This window comes from Schistocerca serialis, chromosome 4, assembly GCF_023864345.2.
Source record: "Schistocerca serialis cubense isolate TAMUIC-IGC-003099 chromosome 4, iqSchSeri2.2, whole genome shotgun sequence".
NCBI lineage: Eukaryota > Metazoa > Arthropoda > Insecta > Orthoptera > Acrididae > Schistocerca > Schistocerca serialis.
In genome coordinates, this window is record NC_064641.1 from 69,728,591 (window position 1) to 69,748,847 (window position 20,257).

The 20,257-nt window shown below is 44.2% G+C and overlaps 1 protein-coding gene across 1 annotated transcript in view; it reads right to left on the reverse strand.

Moving 5' to 3' along the window:
* LOC126474072 (probable NADH dehydrogenase [ubiquinone] flavoprotein 2, mitochondrial) overlaps positions 1-20,257 on the reverse strand; it is a 57,947-nt gene that overhangs the window by 29,296 nt on the left and 8,394 nt on the right. The window contains exon 2 of the mRNA XM_050101481.1: positions 18,569-18,628. Coding sequence (XP_049957438.1) covers positions 18,569-18,628 — 60 coding nt within the window. The remainder of the gene's footprint in view (positions 1-18,568; positions 18,629-20,257) is intronic.

Below are 20,257 nucleotides of genomic sequence, written 5' to 3' on the forward strand. Positions count from 1 at the left end.
TGGTCGAGAGCTCGTAAACCGCTCAGGGAATCGCTACAGATAACGAAGGACTCACCTGAGCAGGAGCGGATATACTCTAGGGCTCGAAAGATTGCGACCAGCTCAGCAGTGTAAACGCTGCAGCCAACCGGCAAGGAACGTTGTTCGGAATGGTCCCCTAGAGTTAGCGCATAACCGACTCGACCAGCAACCATCGAGCCATCAGTGTAAACAATGCCAGAGCCCTGATACGTGGCCAGGATGGAATAAAAGCGGCGGTGGAAGGCCTCTGGAGGGACTGAGTCCTTCGGGCCCTGTGCCAAGTCGAGCCGAAGGCAAGGGCGAGGCACACACCACGGGGGTGTACGCAGAGGTGCCCAGAAAGGAGGTGGAACAGGGAAAAACCCAAGCCCGGAGAGAAGCTCCTTGACGCGTACGGCGCTCGGACAATCCGACCGGGGCCAACGGTCTGGCAGATGGACGACTGGCTGCGGGAACAGGACATGGTAATTTGAATGCCCGGGCAAGCTAAAAACATGGGCAGCATAAGCGGCCAGCAAACGTTGGCACCGTAACTGCAGGGGAGGGACACCTGCCTCCACTAGTATGCTGTCCACAGGGCTGGTGCGGAAGGCACCAGTGGCAAGTCGTATCCCACTGTGTAGTATTGGGTCCAGCACCCGCAACGCAGATGGGGAAGCGGAGCCATAAGCCAGGCTCCCATAATCCAGACGGGACTGGATTAACGCCTGGTAGAGCCGTAACAGGGTAGATCGGTCGGCGCCCCAGCTGGTGTGGCTCAAGCATCTCAGAGCATTTAGATGCCACCAACATGCCTGCTTAAGCTGCCGAATATGAGGCAGCCAAGTCAGCCGGGCATCAAAAACTACACCCAAAAACCTGTGGGTCTCAACGACAGCAAGGAGTTTGTCGGTGAGATAAAGCCGCGGTTCAGGATGGACTGTTCGGCGCCGGCAGAAATGCGTAACGCGGGTCTTGGCAGCCGAAAACTGAAAACCATGCGCGACAGCCCAAGACTGCGCCCTGCGGATAGCGCCCTGTAGCTGACGTTCAACAGCTGCAATGCCAGTAGAGCTGTAGTAAAGGCAGAAGTCGTCAGCATACAGGGAAGCAGAGACAGAATTTCCCACCGCTGCAGCGAGCCCGTTTATTGCGATTAAAAACAGGCAGACACTTAAAACAGTACCCTGTGGCACACCATTCTCCTGGACGTGGGAGGAACTATATGAGGCCGTGACTTGCACGCGGAAGGTACGATACGACAGAAAATTGCGGATAAAAATCGGCAGAGGACCCCAGATCCCACCCATGAAGCGTAGAAAGGATGTGATGATGCCATGTCGTATCGCACGCCTTCCGCATGTCGAAAAAGACAGCGACCAGGTGCTGACGGCGGGAAAAGGTAGTACGGATGGCCGACTCCAGGATCACCAGATTGTCGGTGGCGGAGCGGCCTTTACGGAACCCACCCTGAGACGGAGCCAGAAGGCCCCGAGACTCCAGTACCCAATTCAAGCGCCGGCTCACCATCCGTTCAAGCAACTTGCAAAGAACGTTGGTGAGGCTAATGGGACGGTAGCAATCCACCTCCAGAGGGTTCTTTCCAGGTTTCAAAACGGGGATGACAATGCTTTCCCGCCATTGCGACGGAAACTCCCCCTTGACCCAAAGACAGTTGTAAAGGTCGAGGAGGCGTCGCTGGCAGTCCACTGAAAGGTGTTTCAGCATCTGACAGTGGATGCCATCTGGCCCAGGAGCGGTATCAGGGCAAGCGGCTAGGGCACTGCGAAATTCACACTCACTGATTGGAGCATTGTAAGATTCTGGGTGGTGGGTGCGAAACGAAAGGCTCGACGTTCCATCCGCTCTTTAATGGAGCGGAAGGCCAGTGGATAATTGGAAGAAGCGGAACTAAGAGCAAAATGCTCTGCCAAGCTGTTGGCAATTTCATCGGAGTCTGTACAAACTGCTCCATTCAGTGAGAGTGCAGGGACGCTGACAGGGGTCCAATAGCCATAGAGGCGTCGAATCTTGGCCCAGACCTACGATGGAGAGACACGGAGGCCAATGGTGGACACATACCGCTCCCAGCACTCCTGCTTGCTTTGGCGGATAAGGCGGCGGGTCCGCGCACGCAGCCGTTTGAAGGTGATGAGGTGTTCAATGCAGGGATGTCACTTGTGACGCTGTAGCACCCGCCGGCGATCTTTAATCGCTGCAGCGATCTCAGGGGGACCACCAAGGCACAGTCCACCGCCAAGGGGACCCAGAGGAACGGGGAATGGCAGTTTCGGCGGCAGTAACGATGCCGGTGGCGACCAATTGAACCACTGCATCAATTTCATCATTAGAGAGAGGCTCAAGAGCAGCAGTGGAGGAGAACAAGTCCCAGTCAGCCTTATTCATAGCCCACCTGCTAGAGCGCCCAGAAGAGTGATGCTGTGGTAGTGACAGAAAGATCGGAAAGTGGTCACTACCACACAGGTCATCATGCACACTCCATTGGACAGACGGTAAGAGGCTAGGGCTACAGATCAAAAGGTCAATGGCGGAGTATGTGCCATGCACCACACTGAAGTGTGTGAAGGCACCATCATTTAAAATCGAGAGATCGAGCTGCGACAATAAATGCTCAACGGTGGCGCCTCGACCTGTTGCCACTGACCCACCCCACAGAGGGTTACGGGCGTTGAAGTCGCCCAATAGCAAGAAAGGTGGCGGCAATTGGGCTATCAGCGCAGCCAGGACAGGCTGCGAGACATCACCATCTGGTGGAAGGTAAAGACTGCAGACGGTAACAGCCTGTGGCATCCACACTCGAACAGCGACAGCCTCTAAAGGTGTTTGGAGAGGGACAGACTCGCTGTGCAGAGTGTGAAGGACATAGAGGCAGACGCCACCAGACACCCTTTCATATGCTGCCCGGTTCTTATAATAACCCCGATAGCCACGGAGGGCGGGGGTTCGCATTGCTGGAAACCAAGTTTCCTGAAGAGCAATGCAGAAGAGAGGGTGAAGGCTTATAAGTTGGCGGAGCTCAGCTAGATGGTGGAAGAAACTGCTGCAGTTCCACTGGAGGATGGTATTGTCCATGGCGGAGAAAGGCGTGACGGGACTGGGAAGGCAGATTACGCCGCTGGGTCACCTGCTGCCTCCGATGGAGCACCCGTGCAAGTGCTATCCATTGCGTCTGAGGGACCGGCGAGATCGAGGTCCTCAGCGGACACAAGAATCTCCACCTCATCCTCAGACGCAGAGCTTTTAGGTAGCGGTGGAGTAGGTGCCACCGCAGGTGTCTTGGTCTTACGAGTCTTCAAAGTCGTTTTCTCTCGCTGTTCCTTTGGTTGCCGTTGTTGGGAGGGCTTATTGGAGTCAGTCTCCGGGACCGAAGAGGATCGCGAAGCCCGTCGACCAGCGACCTGTGGCTTCTTCAGCCACTGGTTGGTGTCTGCTGTGCCGCTGGTAGGAACATGGGAAGGGAGTGACCCAAGGGATTCCTTCCAAGCGAGAGAAGCCGAAGAAGACTTACGCTTCTCCGGCTTAGAAGTGGGGACTGGTGTCCCCAGTGGTTTAGTGGGTGCTGCTCCCGAGGTAGATGGTGTGGGAGCAACAGCGAGGGAAGGGGCCCCCATCGTCAAGGGGGCAGATGAGGTCCTCTGACTCTGAGAGCTGACTGTATGTCTTGCAGCTGAAGGAGCTGGAGCAGAAGTGACAGTGGAGGCATAAGATGACATCATGCGCACGGGATGTAGCCGTTCAAATTTCCACTTAGCCTCAGTGTAGGTCAGTCGGTCCAGGGTCTTATATTCCATGATTTTGCGTTCTTTCTGTAAGATACTGCAGTCCAGCGAGCAAGGAGAATGAGGCTCTCCACAGTTGACACAGACGGGAGGCGGAGCACATGGAGTATCGGGATGAGATGGGCATCCACAATCTTGACATGTGAGGCTAGAAGTACAGCGAGAGGACATGTGACCGAACTTCCAGCACTTAAAGCACCGCATCGGGGGGAGGGATATAGGGTTTGACGTCACATCGGTAGACCATCACCTTGACCTTCTCTGGTAATGTATCACCCTCGAAGGCCAAGATGAAGGCACCGGTAGCTACCTGATTGTCCCTCAGACCCCGATGAACGCGCCGGACGAAATGTACACCTCGGCGCTCTAAATTGGCGCGCAGCTCGTCATCAGACTGCAAAAGTAGGTCCCGATGGAAAATAATACCCTGGACCATATTTAAACTCTTATGTGGGGTGATGGTAACGTTAACATCCCCCAACTTGTCACAAGCAAGTAGCCTGCGTGACTGGGCAGAGAATGCCGTTTTTATCAAAACTGACCGAGAGCGCATTTTGGACAAGCCCTCCACCTCCCCAAACTTGTCCTCTAAATGCTCTACAAAGAACTGAGGCTTCACGGATAGAAACGAGTCACCATCAGCTCTGGTACAGACGAGATACCTGGGCGAATACACGTCACTGTCATTCATTGCCTTTCGTTCCTCCCATGGTTTGGCCAGGGATGGGAACGATTTGGGGTCATAAACGTTAGCTTTAAAATGAGCCTTCGAACGCTTAGAGACTGCTGGTGGCTGGCCACCAGCGAGAGATGATGTACCACGCTTCATTGCGGGTCATCCGCCCTGATGCCACCTACTCCGACCAAGGACCCTCCCCACGGGCGCCACCCAGCCGCAGCAATAGCCACCTGGCAGGATGGCCATTGCCGGGAGTCTTGATGCCCCAGGGAGATGGGCATCTACTCCTTGGCATACGTGGGGAGTTAACGGCGCAGGTATCAGTAGAGCGATCCCTGTGTTGTCAGGGGGCTACAACCAACAGGGTACATGGCGGCCCCACCACAACGGACTGGCTACTGTGCTGGATCTTAGGTGCAAAAATGTCCAAGGTCGTTGTCGCAGTTAAAAGCAACACTGCAGAGTGAGCATGGTAATCGCACCCAGGGACGTATCCACGCCCAAGAGATGGAAAACAAGCGGGACACCATTGCAACGACGAAAAAGCCGGCTAAAGGTCTCAATGCACGACGGATACAGTGCACCATGTAAGGCGCCCTTCCCCAATTGGCTCGCTCTTCGGAATAATTTAGAAAGATGGAGGTCAAACCCTAGAGGGGACCATCACATAAGGTCGAAACATTTGAGACTCCTTTTAGTCGCCTCTTACGACAGGCAGGAATACCGCGGGCCTATTCTAACCCCCGAACCCGCAGGGGGGTATGCTTGTCATTGGGAGCTATAATGTTAGGCAGGTGATGGAGCCCCTCAGGGAGATAGCAGGCAAGGCAGGAAAGAATTTCAGTATGTTTGCTGGAAGACATCATCCGTGATGTGGAGGTGTTCTTGCCAGCGGCTATTGACCGCACTGGGTGCAAACGGCTGCATGTAGTGGCACATGTCAGCACGAATGCAGCACCGTTCAATGGCTGGCTGATTTGGTGAAGGAAACTATCAATGCAAGTGGGGTGCATGCTAAGCTGTCTATTTTTAGCATCGTACCCAGGGCTGATTGCGGTCTTCTGGTTTGAAGCAGAATGGAAGGTCTAAACCAGAGGCTCAGACTCCTCATGATGGTATTGGGTGTGAAATTATCATCCTCCACTAGCGGGTGCAGTATTGTAGGGTTCCCTTCAATAGGTCAGGCGCGTACTACACACAAGAAGCGGCTACTACGGTAGCGGAGTACGTGTAACATAACATGAAGCTTTTTTAGGTCAGAGAACCCCTCCCTTGGGATCAATGATGATTTGCCTGATAAATCAGCCACAGTGACATTACAGAATCTTGGTCCTCGCAGATCAGAGATAGAAAAGATTAATATGATTTTAGTAAACTGTGGGAGCATCCAAGGAAAGATCCCAGAATTAAGTATCGCTTATTGAGGGTTATAATGCACAGATAGTATTGGGAACAGAAAGCTGGTTGAAATCAGACATCAAAGACAACGAAATCCTAAGTTCAGATTGGAATATTTATTGTAAGGATAGGTTAGTCGCCAATGGTGGCAGTGTGTTTATTGCAGTAAAAAAATTTGATAAAATCTAGCGAGGGTATCATGGATTTCGAATGTGAATTAATCTGGGTGAAACAGTATTGAAGAACAGTCAAACATGGTGATTGGATTCTTTTACAGACCACCTGGGTCAGGATCTGAAGTTGTAGAGTGCTTCAGACAGAACTTGCAGAATATTATTAGTGATTTTCCTGATCATGCTGTTGCAAGTGGGGGTGACTTCAATTTGCCAGGTATAGATTGGGAGTGTTATGACATCAAAACTGATGCCACAGACAGGGATTCGTATGGTATTGTTCTGAATGTCTCGTCCGAAAATTACCTTGAGCAGTTAGAGAACCAACTTGTCAGGGTAACATCTTAGATCTCCTGGCAACAAACAGACCTGAACTTACTGAATCAGTTAACGTAGAGAAAGGTATCAGTGATTATAAGGCTGTAGCAGCATCTATGACGACGGGCCCTACAAGGAACGTTAAGAAAGATAGGAAGATATATTCGTTCAGCAAGGGTGAGAGGATACAAATTTCAGAATATCTTAGCAGTCAGCATCAAATATTTGGTGATGAGGACGAACACGTGGAGAACAAAAGGAAATAAATTCAAAGGCATTGTTCAATATGCCCTAGATAAGTATGTTCCAAGTAAATTTTTAGGGATGGGAAAGATCCACCATGGTTTAATAGCTGTGTTAGAAAAGCGCCCTTCATCTCCGATTCAAGAGAAGTAAAAAACTAGTTGACAAACAAAAACCAAAGTGAAAATGAATGTAAGGAGAGCAATGAGAGAAGCATTCAATGATTTTGAAAGTAAGACGTTGTCAACCGACCTGAGTAAAAACCCTAAGAGATTTTGGTCATATGTAAAATCAGTAAGTGGGTCAAAATCATCTCTCAGCGAACACACCACCACCAAAACAGAAGATAACAGAGAAGGTCGAAATACTGAATTCGGTCTTCCAAAGTTGTTTCACCACAGAAGATTGTAACACTGCCCTTCTGTCGAAATGGCAGATATTGAGATAACCAATCGCGAAATTGAAAAATAACTTAGTAGTGGAAAGGCATCAGGACCAGATGAGACACCTATAAGATTCTATAAATATTATGCGAAAGAACTTGCTCCCCTTCTAGCAGTAATTTATTGTAGATCACTTGAGCAATGACAGGTATCTGACTGGAAAAAAGCGCAGGTCGTTCTTGTTTTTAAGAAAGGCCATCAGACAGATTGACCTATATCGTTGATGTCAACCTGTTGTAGAGTTATGGGACATGTTTTATGCTCAAGAATAATGACTTTTTGGAAAATGAACATCTTCTCTATAAAAATCAACACGGATTTTGCAAACAGAGATCCTGCGAAACTCAGCTCACTCTGTTCCTTCATGAAATCCACAGTGCAATGGACAATGGCACTCAGGTTGATGCCGTGTTCCTCGATTTCAGTAAGGCATTTGACATCATCCTGCATTGCCATTTAATGAAAAAAATATGAGCTTACAGAGTACCGGAAGCAGACTTGCAATTGGATTCAAGACTTTCTTGCAGACAGAACTCAACACGCTGCTCTTAAAGGAACAAAATTGACAGATGTCAAAGTAATATCTGGAGTATCACATGGAAGTGTGATAGAACCGTTGCTGTTTACAATATATACAAGTATAAATGATCTAGTAGAAAGTGTCGGATGCTCTTTAAGGCTATTTGCATATGATGCAGTTGTCTATACCATAGTAGCAACACTGGAAGATAGTACGAATTTGCAGAATGACCTGCAGAGAACTGATGAATGGTGCAGGCTATGGCAGTTGACCCTGAATGGAAATAAATGTAATATATTGTGTATACACAGAAAATAAATCTACTACTGTACAGCTACACTATTGATGACAAACAGCTGGAGACAGCATCTGCTGTAAAATATCTAGGCATAACTATCCAGAGTGACCACAAGTGGAATGACAACATAAAACAGATAGTGGTAAAAGCAGATACCAGACTCAGATTCATCAGAAGAATCTTAAAGAAATGTAACTCATCCATGAAAGAAGTGGCTTACAAGATGCTTGTTTGCCTGATTCTTGAGTACTGTTCATCCACCTGGGATCTGTATCAGGTAGGACAAATAGATTAGTTGGTTGGTTTAAAGACGGGAGAAGGGACCAAACTATGAGGTCATCGGTCCCTTGTTCCTAATAAATAAAACCATGCCACAAATGTGAGAATAAAATGGACAAAACATATAACACAAAACAGAAAGAAAGGAAAGGCACAAGAACGAAGAGAAGGCAACAAACACTAAAAGGGACAAAAGAGGACAAGAAAACAACAGAGAGACGCTAGAAACAGGAGAGATTAAAACATGAATGCAGATTACAGTGGTTGGCCAACCATGAGAATAAAAAGGGAAGGCCAGACACACTGCAACACATTAAAACCTCCACCCAAAAAGAACTAAGGTGGAGGACACAGAGGGACGAAGGACACGCGCTAAAACCTACATAGAAGTATAAAGCCCACTCTCACAGATAAAACGTAAAACTAAAGCTGCTGTGGAGGCACTGTCGCCAAACACCGAAGGCAGGGCACTGGGAAAGTTAAAAGTCTGCCACAGAGCAGCTAAAAGTAGGCAGTACAGCAAGAGGTGGATGACTGTCATTTGGGAGCCACAGCGACACTGAGGTGGGTCCTCACGATGGAGCAGGTAACCATGAATTTTAGCCATGCATGGCCAATGCGTAGCTGACAGAGGACAACTGATTCCCTGTGGGAGGCCTGCACAGAATACTTCCACACATTCATAGTCTCCTTAATGACACACAGTTTGTTGTGTGTGCTGTTATGCCATTCCATCTCCCAAAGCCGAAAAACCCTGCAGTGTAAGACAGATTGAAGGTCAGCTTCGGAGATCTCCAGAAGCGGTTTCCACGTCGCCTGTTTGGCCAGCCTGACGGTAAGTTCGTTGCCAGGGATTCTGACGTGTCCTGGGGTCCACACAAACACCATGGAACAGCGGAACTGTTCCAGGGCATAGATGGACTCTTGAATGGATGCCACTAGAGGGTGGCGAGGGCAGCACTGGTCAATAGCTTGTAGGCTGCTCAATGAGTTGTACACAGGAGAAATGACTCGCCAGGGCATGAGCAGATATACTCAAGAGCACGAGATATAGCCGTCAGCTCTGCAGTGAAAACACTGCAGCCAACTGGCAAGGAGTGCTGCTCAATATGTCTTCCATGAACATATGCAAAGCCTACGTGATGATCAGCCATTGAGCCGTCGGTGTAAACCACTTCAGAGCCCCGGAACACGTCAAGAATCGAGAGGAAGTGACAGCGGAGAGCAGCAGGGTTAACGGAGTCCTTAGGGCCATGCAAAAGGTCCAGAGGAAGCTGCGGCCAAGGCATACACCGTGGAGGCATACATGAACGGACTGCAAGTCAAGATGGTGAAGGGAAGGACTCCAGTTCGGCAAGAAGGGACCGCACGCGAACCACAATCGTTGGCCCCGATCTGGGCCGCCGATGTGGGAGATGGACTTCCGTGGGCAGGAAAAGGAGACGGTAATTTGGATGGTCAGGGGAAATATGAATGTGTGCTGTGTAGAACCCCACAGTGGTGCAAAGGGTCGAGTAAATGTAATGCTGAAGGTGCTGCCGAACCATAAACCACACTCCCATAGTCAATTTGGGATTGGACAAAGGCTCTGTAGAGCTGCAGCAGCGTACAGCGATCTGCACCCCAATCGGTGTTGCTCAGACAACGGAGGGCACTGAGGTGCTGCCAGCACTTCTGCTTAAGCTGACAAAGATGAGGGAGCCAAGTCAATTGAGCATCGAAAACCAGTCCTAGGAATTGATATGTCTCCACTACAGTGAGTGGATCGTCATTTAGGTAAAGTGCGGGTTCTGGATGAACGGTATGACACTGGCAGAAGTGCATGACACATGACTTTGCAGCTGAAAACTGGAAGCCGTGGGGTAGAGCCCTGGACAAATAGAGGAGATAGAAAAGATCCAGTGAAGAGCGATGTATTTCGTCGTGAGATTGTTTAGTCGGACAACATATTACTTCCCCCACATACATTTCACGTATTGACTACAAGGAAAAAATTCAGGAAATTAGAGCCAATACGAAAGCTTACCGACAATCATTCTTCCCATGCACTATTCGGGAGTTGAACAGGGTTGGAGGCAGCAGGTAGTGGAGCCGAAAATACCCTTCACCACACTCCATTAGGTGGCAAGCGGAGTATGTTGTAGATGTACCACACGTCACTGTCTCTGGCACCTGTGCATCACATGCCTTGTGTGTGCACGTGGCAGCATTCCCCACTACATTCCTAGCCAGCAAACCTGCTGCCCCCTCCAAACCACTAGCTACCTACCTCCAACCCTCTTCCTGCCTTCTCTCTCTCTCTCTCTCTCTCTCTCTCTCTCTCTCTCTCTCTCTCTCTCTCTCTCTCTCTCCCCCCCCCCCCCCCCCTCCTCTACCCACTTCACCTGACAATCCCCACCCTAGTCCACCTGCTGAAATGCAATACCAACATTGTGTGTCATGCAAGAGCAATGTAAGGGCACAGGTGTTTTGTGTGTGTGTGTGTGTGTGTGTGTGTGTGTGTGTGTGTGTGTGTGTGTGTTTAGAATAAAAAAGGGGAAATAATTCAATATTGGGCAATTAGTAGTTGAAGGACATCTTCAAAAGCGAGTCGCTGATTACTGATTATGTTACAGTATATTTAGCAGCTATAATGTACACTTTAGTTTGCTATTTTTTGCTTTGGCTGCTAACTACAACCTACAGGAATTTTCTACATCACAACAAGAGATGTACTCAAATGGCACACAGGTACATTTGTTACTTAATTCTCTATAGGGTCTGAAGCCATCTGGCCAACAGTGGAATTTGAAGTTGAATAATACATTGCTTGAAATCAAAACATTAAAAATTGCTTCCTGCATACATTACTCTGTTGTCAAATCAGTAATGTTATTCCTTAGAGTGTGAATAGAGCATACACTGATTTCTGGTAACCAACAGTGAATTGGACTAGAAATCTAAGAAAAGCTAAAAGAGAAATTATGCATTATTGGTGAAGCAAAGAAACATACTGGTGTATGTCCTAGACTGAAAGCACATCAATGAGGTGTTGGGAAATTCTGGACCTGTTTAAACTCTCATTGAAATGAATGCATCATCTAATAAAAGAAAAGATAACATACTCTACAGACAAGTGACACGACCTGATATTTCATATTCTGCAAGTTACATAAACATTGTGAAGATCCACTAAACAAGATTGGCGTAGTGTGGAAAGTTTTAAGGTATTTTCAGGGAACCAAGAATTTGCAACTATGTTTCACTAAAGAATACTCCACAGAAATAACTAGAAACTGTGGTGCAGACTAGGCCAATGATCCAGTAGATAGGAGGTCTGACACTGAGTACATTTTCTGTTCCAGAAAGGCAATATTACATGTAATTTGTGCGAACAGCAAATTGTAATGATTTCGGCTGCTGAAGAAGAATATAGGGTGACGTGATCAGCTGGGCAAGAATCTCTGTGGTCATCAACAGCTGCAACCTGAGATTTGTCAACGTGGGAGTAATACAACATTCATATACCGTGACAATGAAAGTATAGTCAAGACAACTATTTTTTTTTCCTTTTTTATTAGAGTTAGTTTTACAGCACATTCCCACTTGATAATGATCTTAGATTGAAATTGCAATTGCATGAACTGTAATAAAAGATACAGTTGGCTGTGAACATGTCATTTAAAAAAGAGCAATAAAACTGGCATCTATGGACTGCTACCAACCAAGGACAAAACACACAGATATACATATGCACATTCTCAGAGAAAATGTTGTGAGGTCAAGAATGAAATCTGTTTATTAAAGGGTGTGACATTGTGGCTGAGAGTCTGTTGAAATGGACAATACATGAGAAATATTTGTATTGTGTCAATAAAATTCGTTTGCATTCTGGTGGAAATGTTAGATATTAGCATGCAAATAATTTTATGTTCTCGCAATTGCTCATGAAATTAAAAACTGTAAATAAATATTAGCTATAGCAAGACTTTATTCTGTGATGTGAATAATCTTTGGAAATAGGGTTGCATTCTTCTCTACTAGTGTTTTCTTTTATTCCAAATAACTACATAATTTATCTTTATTTATACCAAACAAAACTACACGTTTAACCATTACAAAACACAAATTAAGATGTAAAATGTATACTAAGTAAAATAGGCATCTACAAAAATTGTAATTAACTTTTACAAGGGGCCTAATTTTCAAAATTTTCTAACAGTGAATATGAGCTATTTCTAACAATAAAATAAACAGTACCCAAAATATAATGAAACTTTTATAGAAAAGGGAATCTCAGAGTATTAGAATGAAATCTTTGGTCTTCATTGTGTCATCTGCAAAATGTGGAACACTGAATTCAAGAGGATTGACAGGCAAGTTGCAAACTCCATGACGTTTTCTTTTATGTGGCATATACTAGCATTTGAGAAACATGCTAGACAGCTTAGGACAAGCAATACTCTCCACACACAAATCTTTCCTAAAGGCTTGTTTCCATTCTAATACAAGTCAATTGCACACAGCAAAAATAATATTGTTTTTCCAGAATTTAAGGCATGGAGAGACAAGACATTGACAACTCAACAATCATTTGCTAGCAGAACAAGACTGAAGGTCCAGAAATCTTCTGGACAAGTACTACAAATGTGAAAATGACTGTTTCATATAGAACAAAACCCTCCCACAAGATATCTAGCCTTATCGAAGGTACTTTCACTGCTGGGCAGGAGGCTTTGTGTGCTCCAGCAAAGTTGAGGGCTGTGCCAATAGTAACACAGCTACTGACAGCATCACCCACACCAGACAGGCCTCGCCAGAGGAGCCAGATGAATCGTGTCTTGCACTGGGTAGGAGTAGCTCTATAGGTGTAGGGAAGCCAACCCTAGTGGAGTAAACCCCAAGGAAGGGATTCGGACCTAGGGCTACCAACTCCACCTTGCAAAATGGAATTGTAGCAGATACTACACATGGGACTTGCAAGGATATAGATTTCAAGACGAAAACCTGATAAGGGGAAAGGTTAAGGAGAAGGGAAATAGATATTATGATAGCTGCCTGGAATGTGACCACACTTACAAGAACTGGCAAACTGAAAGAAAATAGAGGAGAAATGGATGAGTATAGAGTGAAAATGGCAGCACTACAAGAAATACAAAGGCAAGGACATGGAATGATAGCATCAGGAAATCCTATACTACTGATATATAATAGACGCAATATGGACCATATTGGTACCATCTTTCTTAATGGTAAGTCAATGAAGGCAAATTTAATTATAAAATTTTAGGGTGTTTGCTTGCAGTTTAGGGCAAAATTTTTTAATGTTATGATGATGCCCCTCTGGAGGATGCAGAGGATGTATTTTACTCCAGACTTGATGAGGGAGTCAGCAAAGTTCAAAGGCATGATGTGAAAATGATCATTGATGATCTAAATGTCACAATACGAAAAGAAAAAGTGTATAGAAATTTTAACTGGAAAAGAAAACCTGCTTGAAGTCAGTGAAGATCATTATCTAAGGCTGATAGACTTTACCAGTGGGAACACGACAATGATACAAAGCACAAGGCATCCAAGGAATGACATTAAGAAGTGTACTTGAGCTTCATCACACAAAGTTACCCAAAAGCCAAATAGACCATGTTATAATAGAAATAGATAGAGATTATCAGATGATGTGGAAGTTAGTAGCTGTAGAGGGCAGACGAAGACACAGATCATTAATTTGTGTGGATAAGGTACAGAAATAACATAGATATGCCAAGAAACAAAAACAGCAGGGGGAAAAAATGTAAAAAGTTTACACATTAAAGAAAACCAGGAAGAATATAAGAAGAAATTAGAAGACTTCTGTGACAAGGAAGTACACATGGAAGGAGGGGGATGTGGAAACTAAATGGTAGATTCTGAAACAAGTCATCAATGTGGCCTCAGAAGTAGTACATGAAGGAATCCCACAAGAAAAGTTAAATAGTTCGAAAGGGAGTGTTCACTGGTAATCCAAAAGAGGAAAGAGGAAAAGAAGGCTGCAAAGGACCTAGCAGTGGAAGTGTACAGTAGTTGTTGTGGTCTTCAGTCCTGAGACTGGTTTGATGCAGCTCTCCATGCTAATCTATCCTGTGCAAGCTTCTTCATCTCCCAGTACCTACTGCAGCCTACATCCTTCTGAATCTGCTTAGTGTATTCATCTCTTGGTCTCCCTCTACGATTTTTACCCTCCACGCTGCCCTCCAATACTAAATTGGTGATCCCTTGATGCCTCAGAACATGTCCTACCAACTGATTCCTTCTTCTAGTCAAGTTGTGCCACAAACTTCTCTTCTCCCCAATCCTATTCAATACCTCCTCATTAGTTATAAGATCTACCCATCTAATCTTCAGCATTCGTCTGTAGCACCACAGTTTGAAAGCTTCTATTCTCTTCTTGTCCAAACTATTTATCGTCCATGTTTCACTTCCATACATGGCTACACTCCATACAAATACTTTCAGAAACGACTTCCTGACACTTAAATCTATACTCGATGTTAACAAATTTCTCTTCTTCAGAAACGCTTTCCTTGCCATTGCCAGTCTACATTTTATATCCTCTCTACTTCAACCATCATCAGTTATTATGCTCCCCAAATAGCAAAACTCCTTTACTACTTTTAAGTGTCTCATTTCCTACTCTAATTCCCTCAGCATCACCCAATTTAATTCGACTACATTCCGTTATCCTCGTTTTGCTTTCGTTATCTTATATCCTCCTTTCAAGACACTGTCCGTTCAACTACTCTTTCAAGTCCTTTGCTGTCTCTGACAGAATTACAATGTCATTGGTGAACCTCAAAGTTTTTATTTCTTCTCCATGGATTTTAATTCCTACTCCAAATTTTTATTTTGTTTCCTTCACTGCTTGCTCAATACACAGATTGAATAACATTGGGGAGAGGCTACAACCCTGTCTCGCTCCCTTCCCAACCACTGCTTCCCTTTCATGTCCATCGACTCTTATAACTGCCATCTGGTTTCTGTACAAATTGTAAACAGCCTTTCGCTCTCTGTATTTTACCCCTGCCACCTTCAGAATTTGAAAGAGAGTATTCCAGTTGACATTGTGAAAAGCTTTCTCTAAGTCTACAAATGCTAGAAATGTATGTTTACCTTTCCTTGATCTATCTTCTAAAATAAGTCATAGCGTCAGTATTGCCTGACGTGTTCCAATATTTCTACGGAATCCAAACTGATCTTCCCCAAGGTTGGCTTCGAGCAGTTTTTCCATTCGCCTGTAAAGAATTCGCTTTAGTATTTGCAGACGTGACTTATTAAACTGATGGTTCAGTAATTTTCACATCTGTTAACACCTGCTTTCTTTGGGATTGGAATTATTATTTTCTTCTTGAAGTCTGAGGGTATTTCACCTGTCTCATACATTTTGCTCACCAGATGGTAGAGTTTTGTTAGGCCTGGCTCTCCCAAGGCTCTCAGTAGTTCTAATGGAAAGTTGTCGACTCCCAGGGTCTTGTTTCGACTCAGGTGTCTCAGTGCTCTGTCAGACTCTTCATGCAGTATCATATCTCCCATTTCATCTTCATCCACATCCTCTTCCATTTCCATAATATTGTCCTCAAGTACATTGCCCTTATATAGACCCTCTATATACTCCTTCCACCTTTCTGCTTTCCCTTCTTTGCTTAGAACTGGGTTTCCATCTGAGATCTTTATATTCATACAAGTGGTTCTCTTTTCTCCAAAGGTCTCTTTAATTTTCCTGTAGGCAGTATCTATCTTACCCCTAGTGAGAGAAGCCTCTACATCCTTACATTTGTCCTCTAGCCATCCCTGCTTAGCCATTTTGCACTTTCCGTCGATCTCATTTTTGAGACATTTCTATTCCTTTTTGCCTGCTTCATTTATTGCATTTTTATATTTTCTCCTTTCATCTGTTAAACCCAATATTTCTTCTGTTACCCAAGGATTTCTACCAGCCCTTGTCTTTTTACCTACTTGATCTTCTGCTGCCTTCACTACTTTATCCCTCAATCAAAGCTACCCATTCTTCTTCTACTGTATTTCTTTCCCCCATTCTTGTCAATTGTTCCCTTATGCTCTCCCTGAAACTCTGTACAACAACTGGTTTAGTCAGTTTATCCAGGTCCTTAAATTCCCACCTTTTTGCAGTTTCTTCAGTTTTAATCTTCAGTTCTTAGCCAATAGATTGTAGTCAGAGTCCATATCTGGCCCTGGAAATGTCTTGTAATTTAAAACCTGATTCCTAAATCTCTGTCTTACCATTATACAATCTGATACCTTCTAGTATCTCCAGGCTTCTTCCATGTATACAACCTTCTTCTATGATTCTTGAACCAAGTGTTAGCTATGATTAAGTTATGCTCTGTGCAAAATTCTACCAGGCGGCTTCCTCTTTCATTTCTTATCCCCAATCCAAATTCACCTACTATGCTTCCTTCTCTTCCTTTTCCTACTATCGAATTCCAGTTATCCATGACTATTAAATTTTCATCTCCCTTCACAGAGAGAAGAGAAAATGAGCAAATAAGCTACACAGGCTGAAGAAATAGCAGTACAAAAGGAGGAAGATACAGCAATTGCATGAAATGAGGGACAATAATGAGATACCTAAGTTCTATGATAGATCTAGAGAACTGAAGACATGTTACCAATCGAGAGCAGTTTTCTGTAAGTATAAAGATGGAAACCTAATTGGAGATAACAGCAAAGCTTTGAGAAGATGGCATGAGAATTTTATTGAGTTACTTGATGGAAATGAGGCAACGGCCTTGCTGCAGTGGATACATGGCTCCCGTCAGATAACCGAAGTTAAGCACTGTTGGGCGTGGCCAGCACTTGGATGGGTGAACCATCTGGGACACCATGCGATGTTGCCATTTTTTGTGGTGCACTCAGCCTTGTGATGCCAATTGAGCAGCCACTCAACCGAATAGTAGCGGCTCTGGTCACAGAAAACCATCACAACAACTGGGAGAGCAGTGTGCTGACCACACGCCCCTCCTATCCGCTTCCTCAGCTGAGGATTACACGACGAGCAGATGGTCCCGATGGGCCACTTGTGGCCTGAAGGCTGAGTGCTTTGATGGAAATGGGAAGGTAACAGACAGGAAGCCTTCAATGAGGAAGGGGGAAGCTGGATTTGAAATAGGAATTAGAAGCAGAGGAGCAGGAAGTTGAACCCCCAGACTTAAAGGAAGTGAAGTGTGAAACTAAAAACTTAAAGAATAACAAAGCAACAGGAGAAGATGCCATGGAAGCTGAATTATTAAAATTTGGAGGAAGAAGATGGAGACAGCTGTCAATGACTTAATAAAGGAAATGTGGATAAAGGAAGAAATTCCAAAGGAGTGAAACATTGGAATAACCTGCCCATTACAGAGTGCAGCAATTACTAAGAGATTACTCTTGGATGTAATGTAAACAATGTTTACTAAAATTTTAGCCTACTGAAGACAATAATGTGTGGAAAGACTACTGGGAGATTATCGGGCTGGATTTAGGAAAAATAGATCCACTATTGATCAGATTTTTTAGTGATGCAAATGCTGAGAAATTTTATGAATATGTCAAGCAACCTCATCAGTTGTACACTGATTTAAACAAACACATTACAGAGTAGACAGCAATAAGATTCTCCAATATGAAAGATTTTAAAATCCCACTAAAATCAGTGAGGTTGATGGAAGTGATAATCAAAGCAATTGTTTACAAGGTCAGCATAGAACAACATTTGTCAGGAGACTTCCATGTAGGGAAGGGGGACATGATCTCCTCACTACTCTTTAACATAGCACTCGAGAAGGTAATTTGGTAAATGTCAACAAACCCAAGGGCAACAAATATTTAACCAGCAGGTTCAGACAGTGTTGTATACTGAAGATGTTGCATTAATTGCAAGTAATATCAGAGCTTTGAAGGATAATGATGCTGCATTAGAAGGAGTGGTGCAGAAGCTGGGACTGGAAGCAGATACAGGTGAAACAACTTGTTGTCAAAGCTTTGAAGTAAACATTCCAAAAACGAATTCACAGAATCCAGATACTGATGGCTCCAGTTATGCAAGTATCGATATACCTGACAGGCTGTACATGGAGTGCTTAGGGGCCTGAAGATGGCATTAATGAAATGGCTGAAGAGCAATAATGAGATACCAAAACTGGTCATCTTCCTAAAAGATATGTCAGTTTGCCAATTTTTCTTTGGGAAATATTTGAGCAGCTGCTGTCCCATATCCATGATGGACCAACAGAGATACAAAGGAAGAGGGCTGGTTATTGAGATGAGAAAAGAAGATTTTCAGAAAGATATCTGGTGCAATGAGAGAGTAAGAAAGCTGGAGAATAAGAACAGACACAGTTCATTATATTAATTTCATGTGGCCAAAAATATTACAGCAATTGCACAACTCAATGATACTTACAACAAACAGGTTTTCACTTAAGGATGCTGCTGAAGTGTGGACACTTCTTCCATTCCGCCACTGAAAAACAAGAGTCATATTAATAAACACAAAGACAGTTGTTTTTATATATTTATACAAATCAACGGGTGGAGTCATCACTTTGATCACTAGAACTTTTCAAGGTAGTAAATATAACTTTCACCTTCAGTAGTACATTGTAAGTGAGGAAAAGGGTGGCAGGCGCATTTCCATAACTTTTCCTGTTGTCAGTTGGTGAGTCAATTTCTTATTGATCCAATTATATTACATTTTCAAAAATTGATTATTTTCACAGCTCTCTCCTCTGCTTACATATGCAAGATCATGTATTAACTTGGGGGAAGACAATCAGGCTCATAATGAATTAGTATCAATAAAACAATCATAACTGATGTGAAGTAATTTTTAAAAAATGAGGTATGTTCATGTATCAAACCGCTCAAAAATGTTTTGAACCACCCTCATGACTTACACAGTTTAGTTTTTGTCCATAAACGCCTTTATGAATTCTCTTTCGATCACAGTAAATTGCTACATGTAGCTACACGTTTAATGAAGGTAAAGGTAAGCCTGCATTCTCAGAACATGACTGTGTCTTCAGCTGAGTACAGGAAAATGTGGCCTGTATACACAACTGTCTGTCAATATACCTTGGAAGGTCATTTCACATTAACTACGTGCATGTTGTCATTTTATGGCAAGAATAGATGAAATTAACCCATCGAACTGGTGAGCAAGACATCAAAATCACTTGTCAACCACAATCACCAACAAATGCTGTCTACGAACAGTGGCCTGTATGTGGACCACAGAGAATGTGACAGAAATGCTTAGCTGTCTTTTTGGAAGCAACTGGGAGGGCTGTTTCAACCCAGATAGTATGCAACCATCTCCCACGATCAACCTGGCAAATAGGCATCCATTACAAGTAATACAACAAATCTGAGAACTGTGATGTTTGAAGATGAGCACAAGAACAGCTAGAATATAACCTGGAACAATGGTATCAGAGTATCTTCACTAAAAAGTGCAGGATTCCTCTATGGCTGAAGATCACTATAGAAAAGTATGGAGGCAGCCAGGTAGTACATATCTCAAGCATGCAACTCCGCGTGTTCTGCAGATAGTTTCTTCCGCCATTTTTTGGTCCATTATCATGTATGTGTGTCAGATGTCTTCTATTTACTATAGAGCAAGGGTAGCCACTAACATTGTAACTGGAAGAAGTCTATTTATGAAACTGATTTGAAAAGACTAGCTGTTAACAGTAATGAAGAAATATTTAACTAAGTATCATAACTGAACAACAATAAATAAAAATTACTTTTGTAATGTGCTTTACATGTGTTAAGGTTTGCTGTGGCTGTTTGAAAACTGGTTGACAACTGGTGAACACAGTTTGCAAAACTTCACTTAACTGTTCATCAATTCAAAGCAATAATTACATTAAAAGAACTTCAGCGTTGAATTCAGTGATTCACACACAAAAAGGTCACACAAATTTAGATCATTCTCTCTGCACACTCTTTAGTTAGTAGGTATTTTCTTCTGAAACTTTATCCAAAATGTAGTAGTTGAAGAACCACTTCAATTCAACCCATCATCCTCATGCAATTCCAGCACCTCAAACTACATGAATTGACTAATTTATAAGTGGTAGTAAAACAG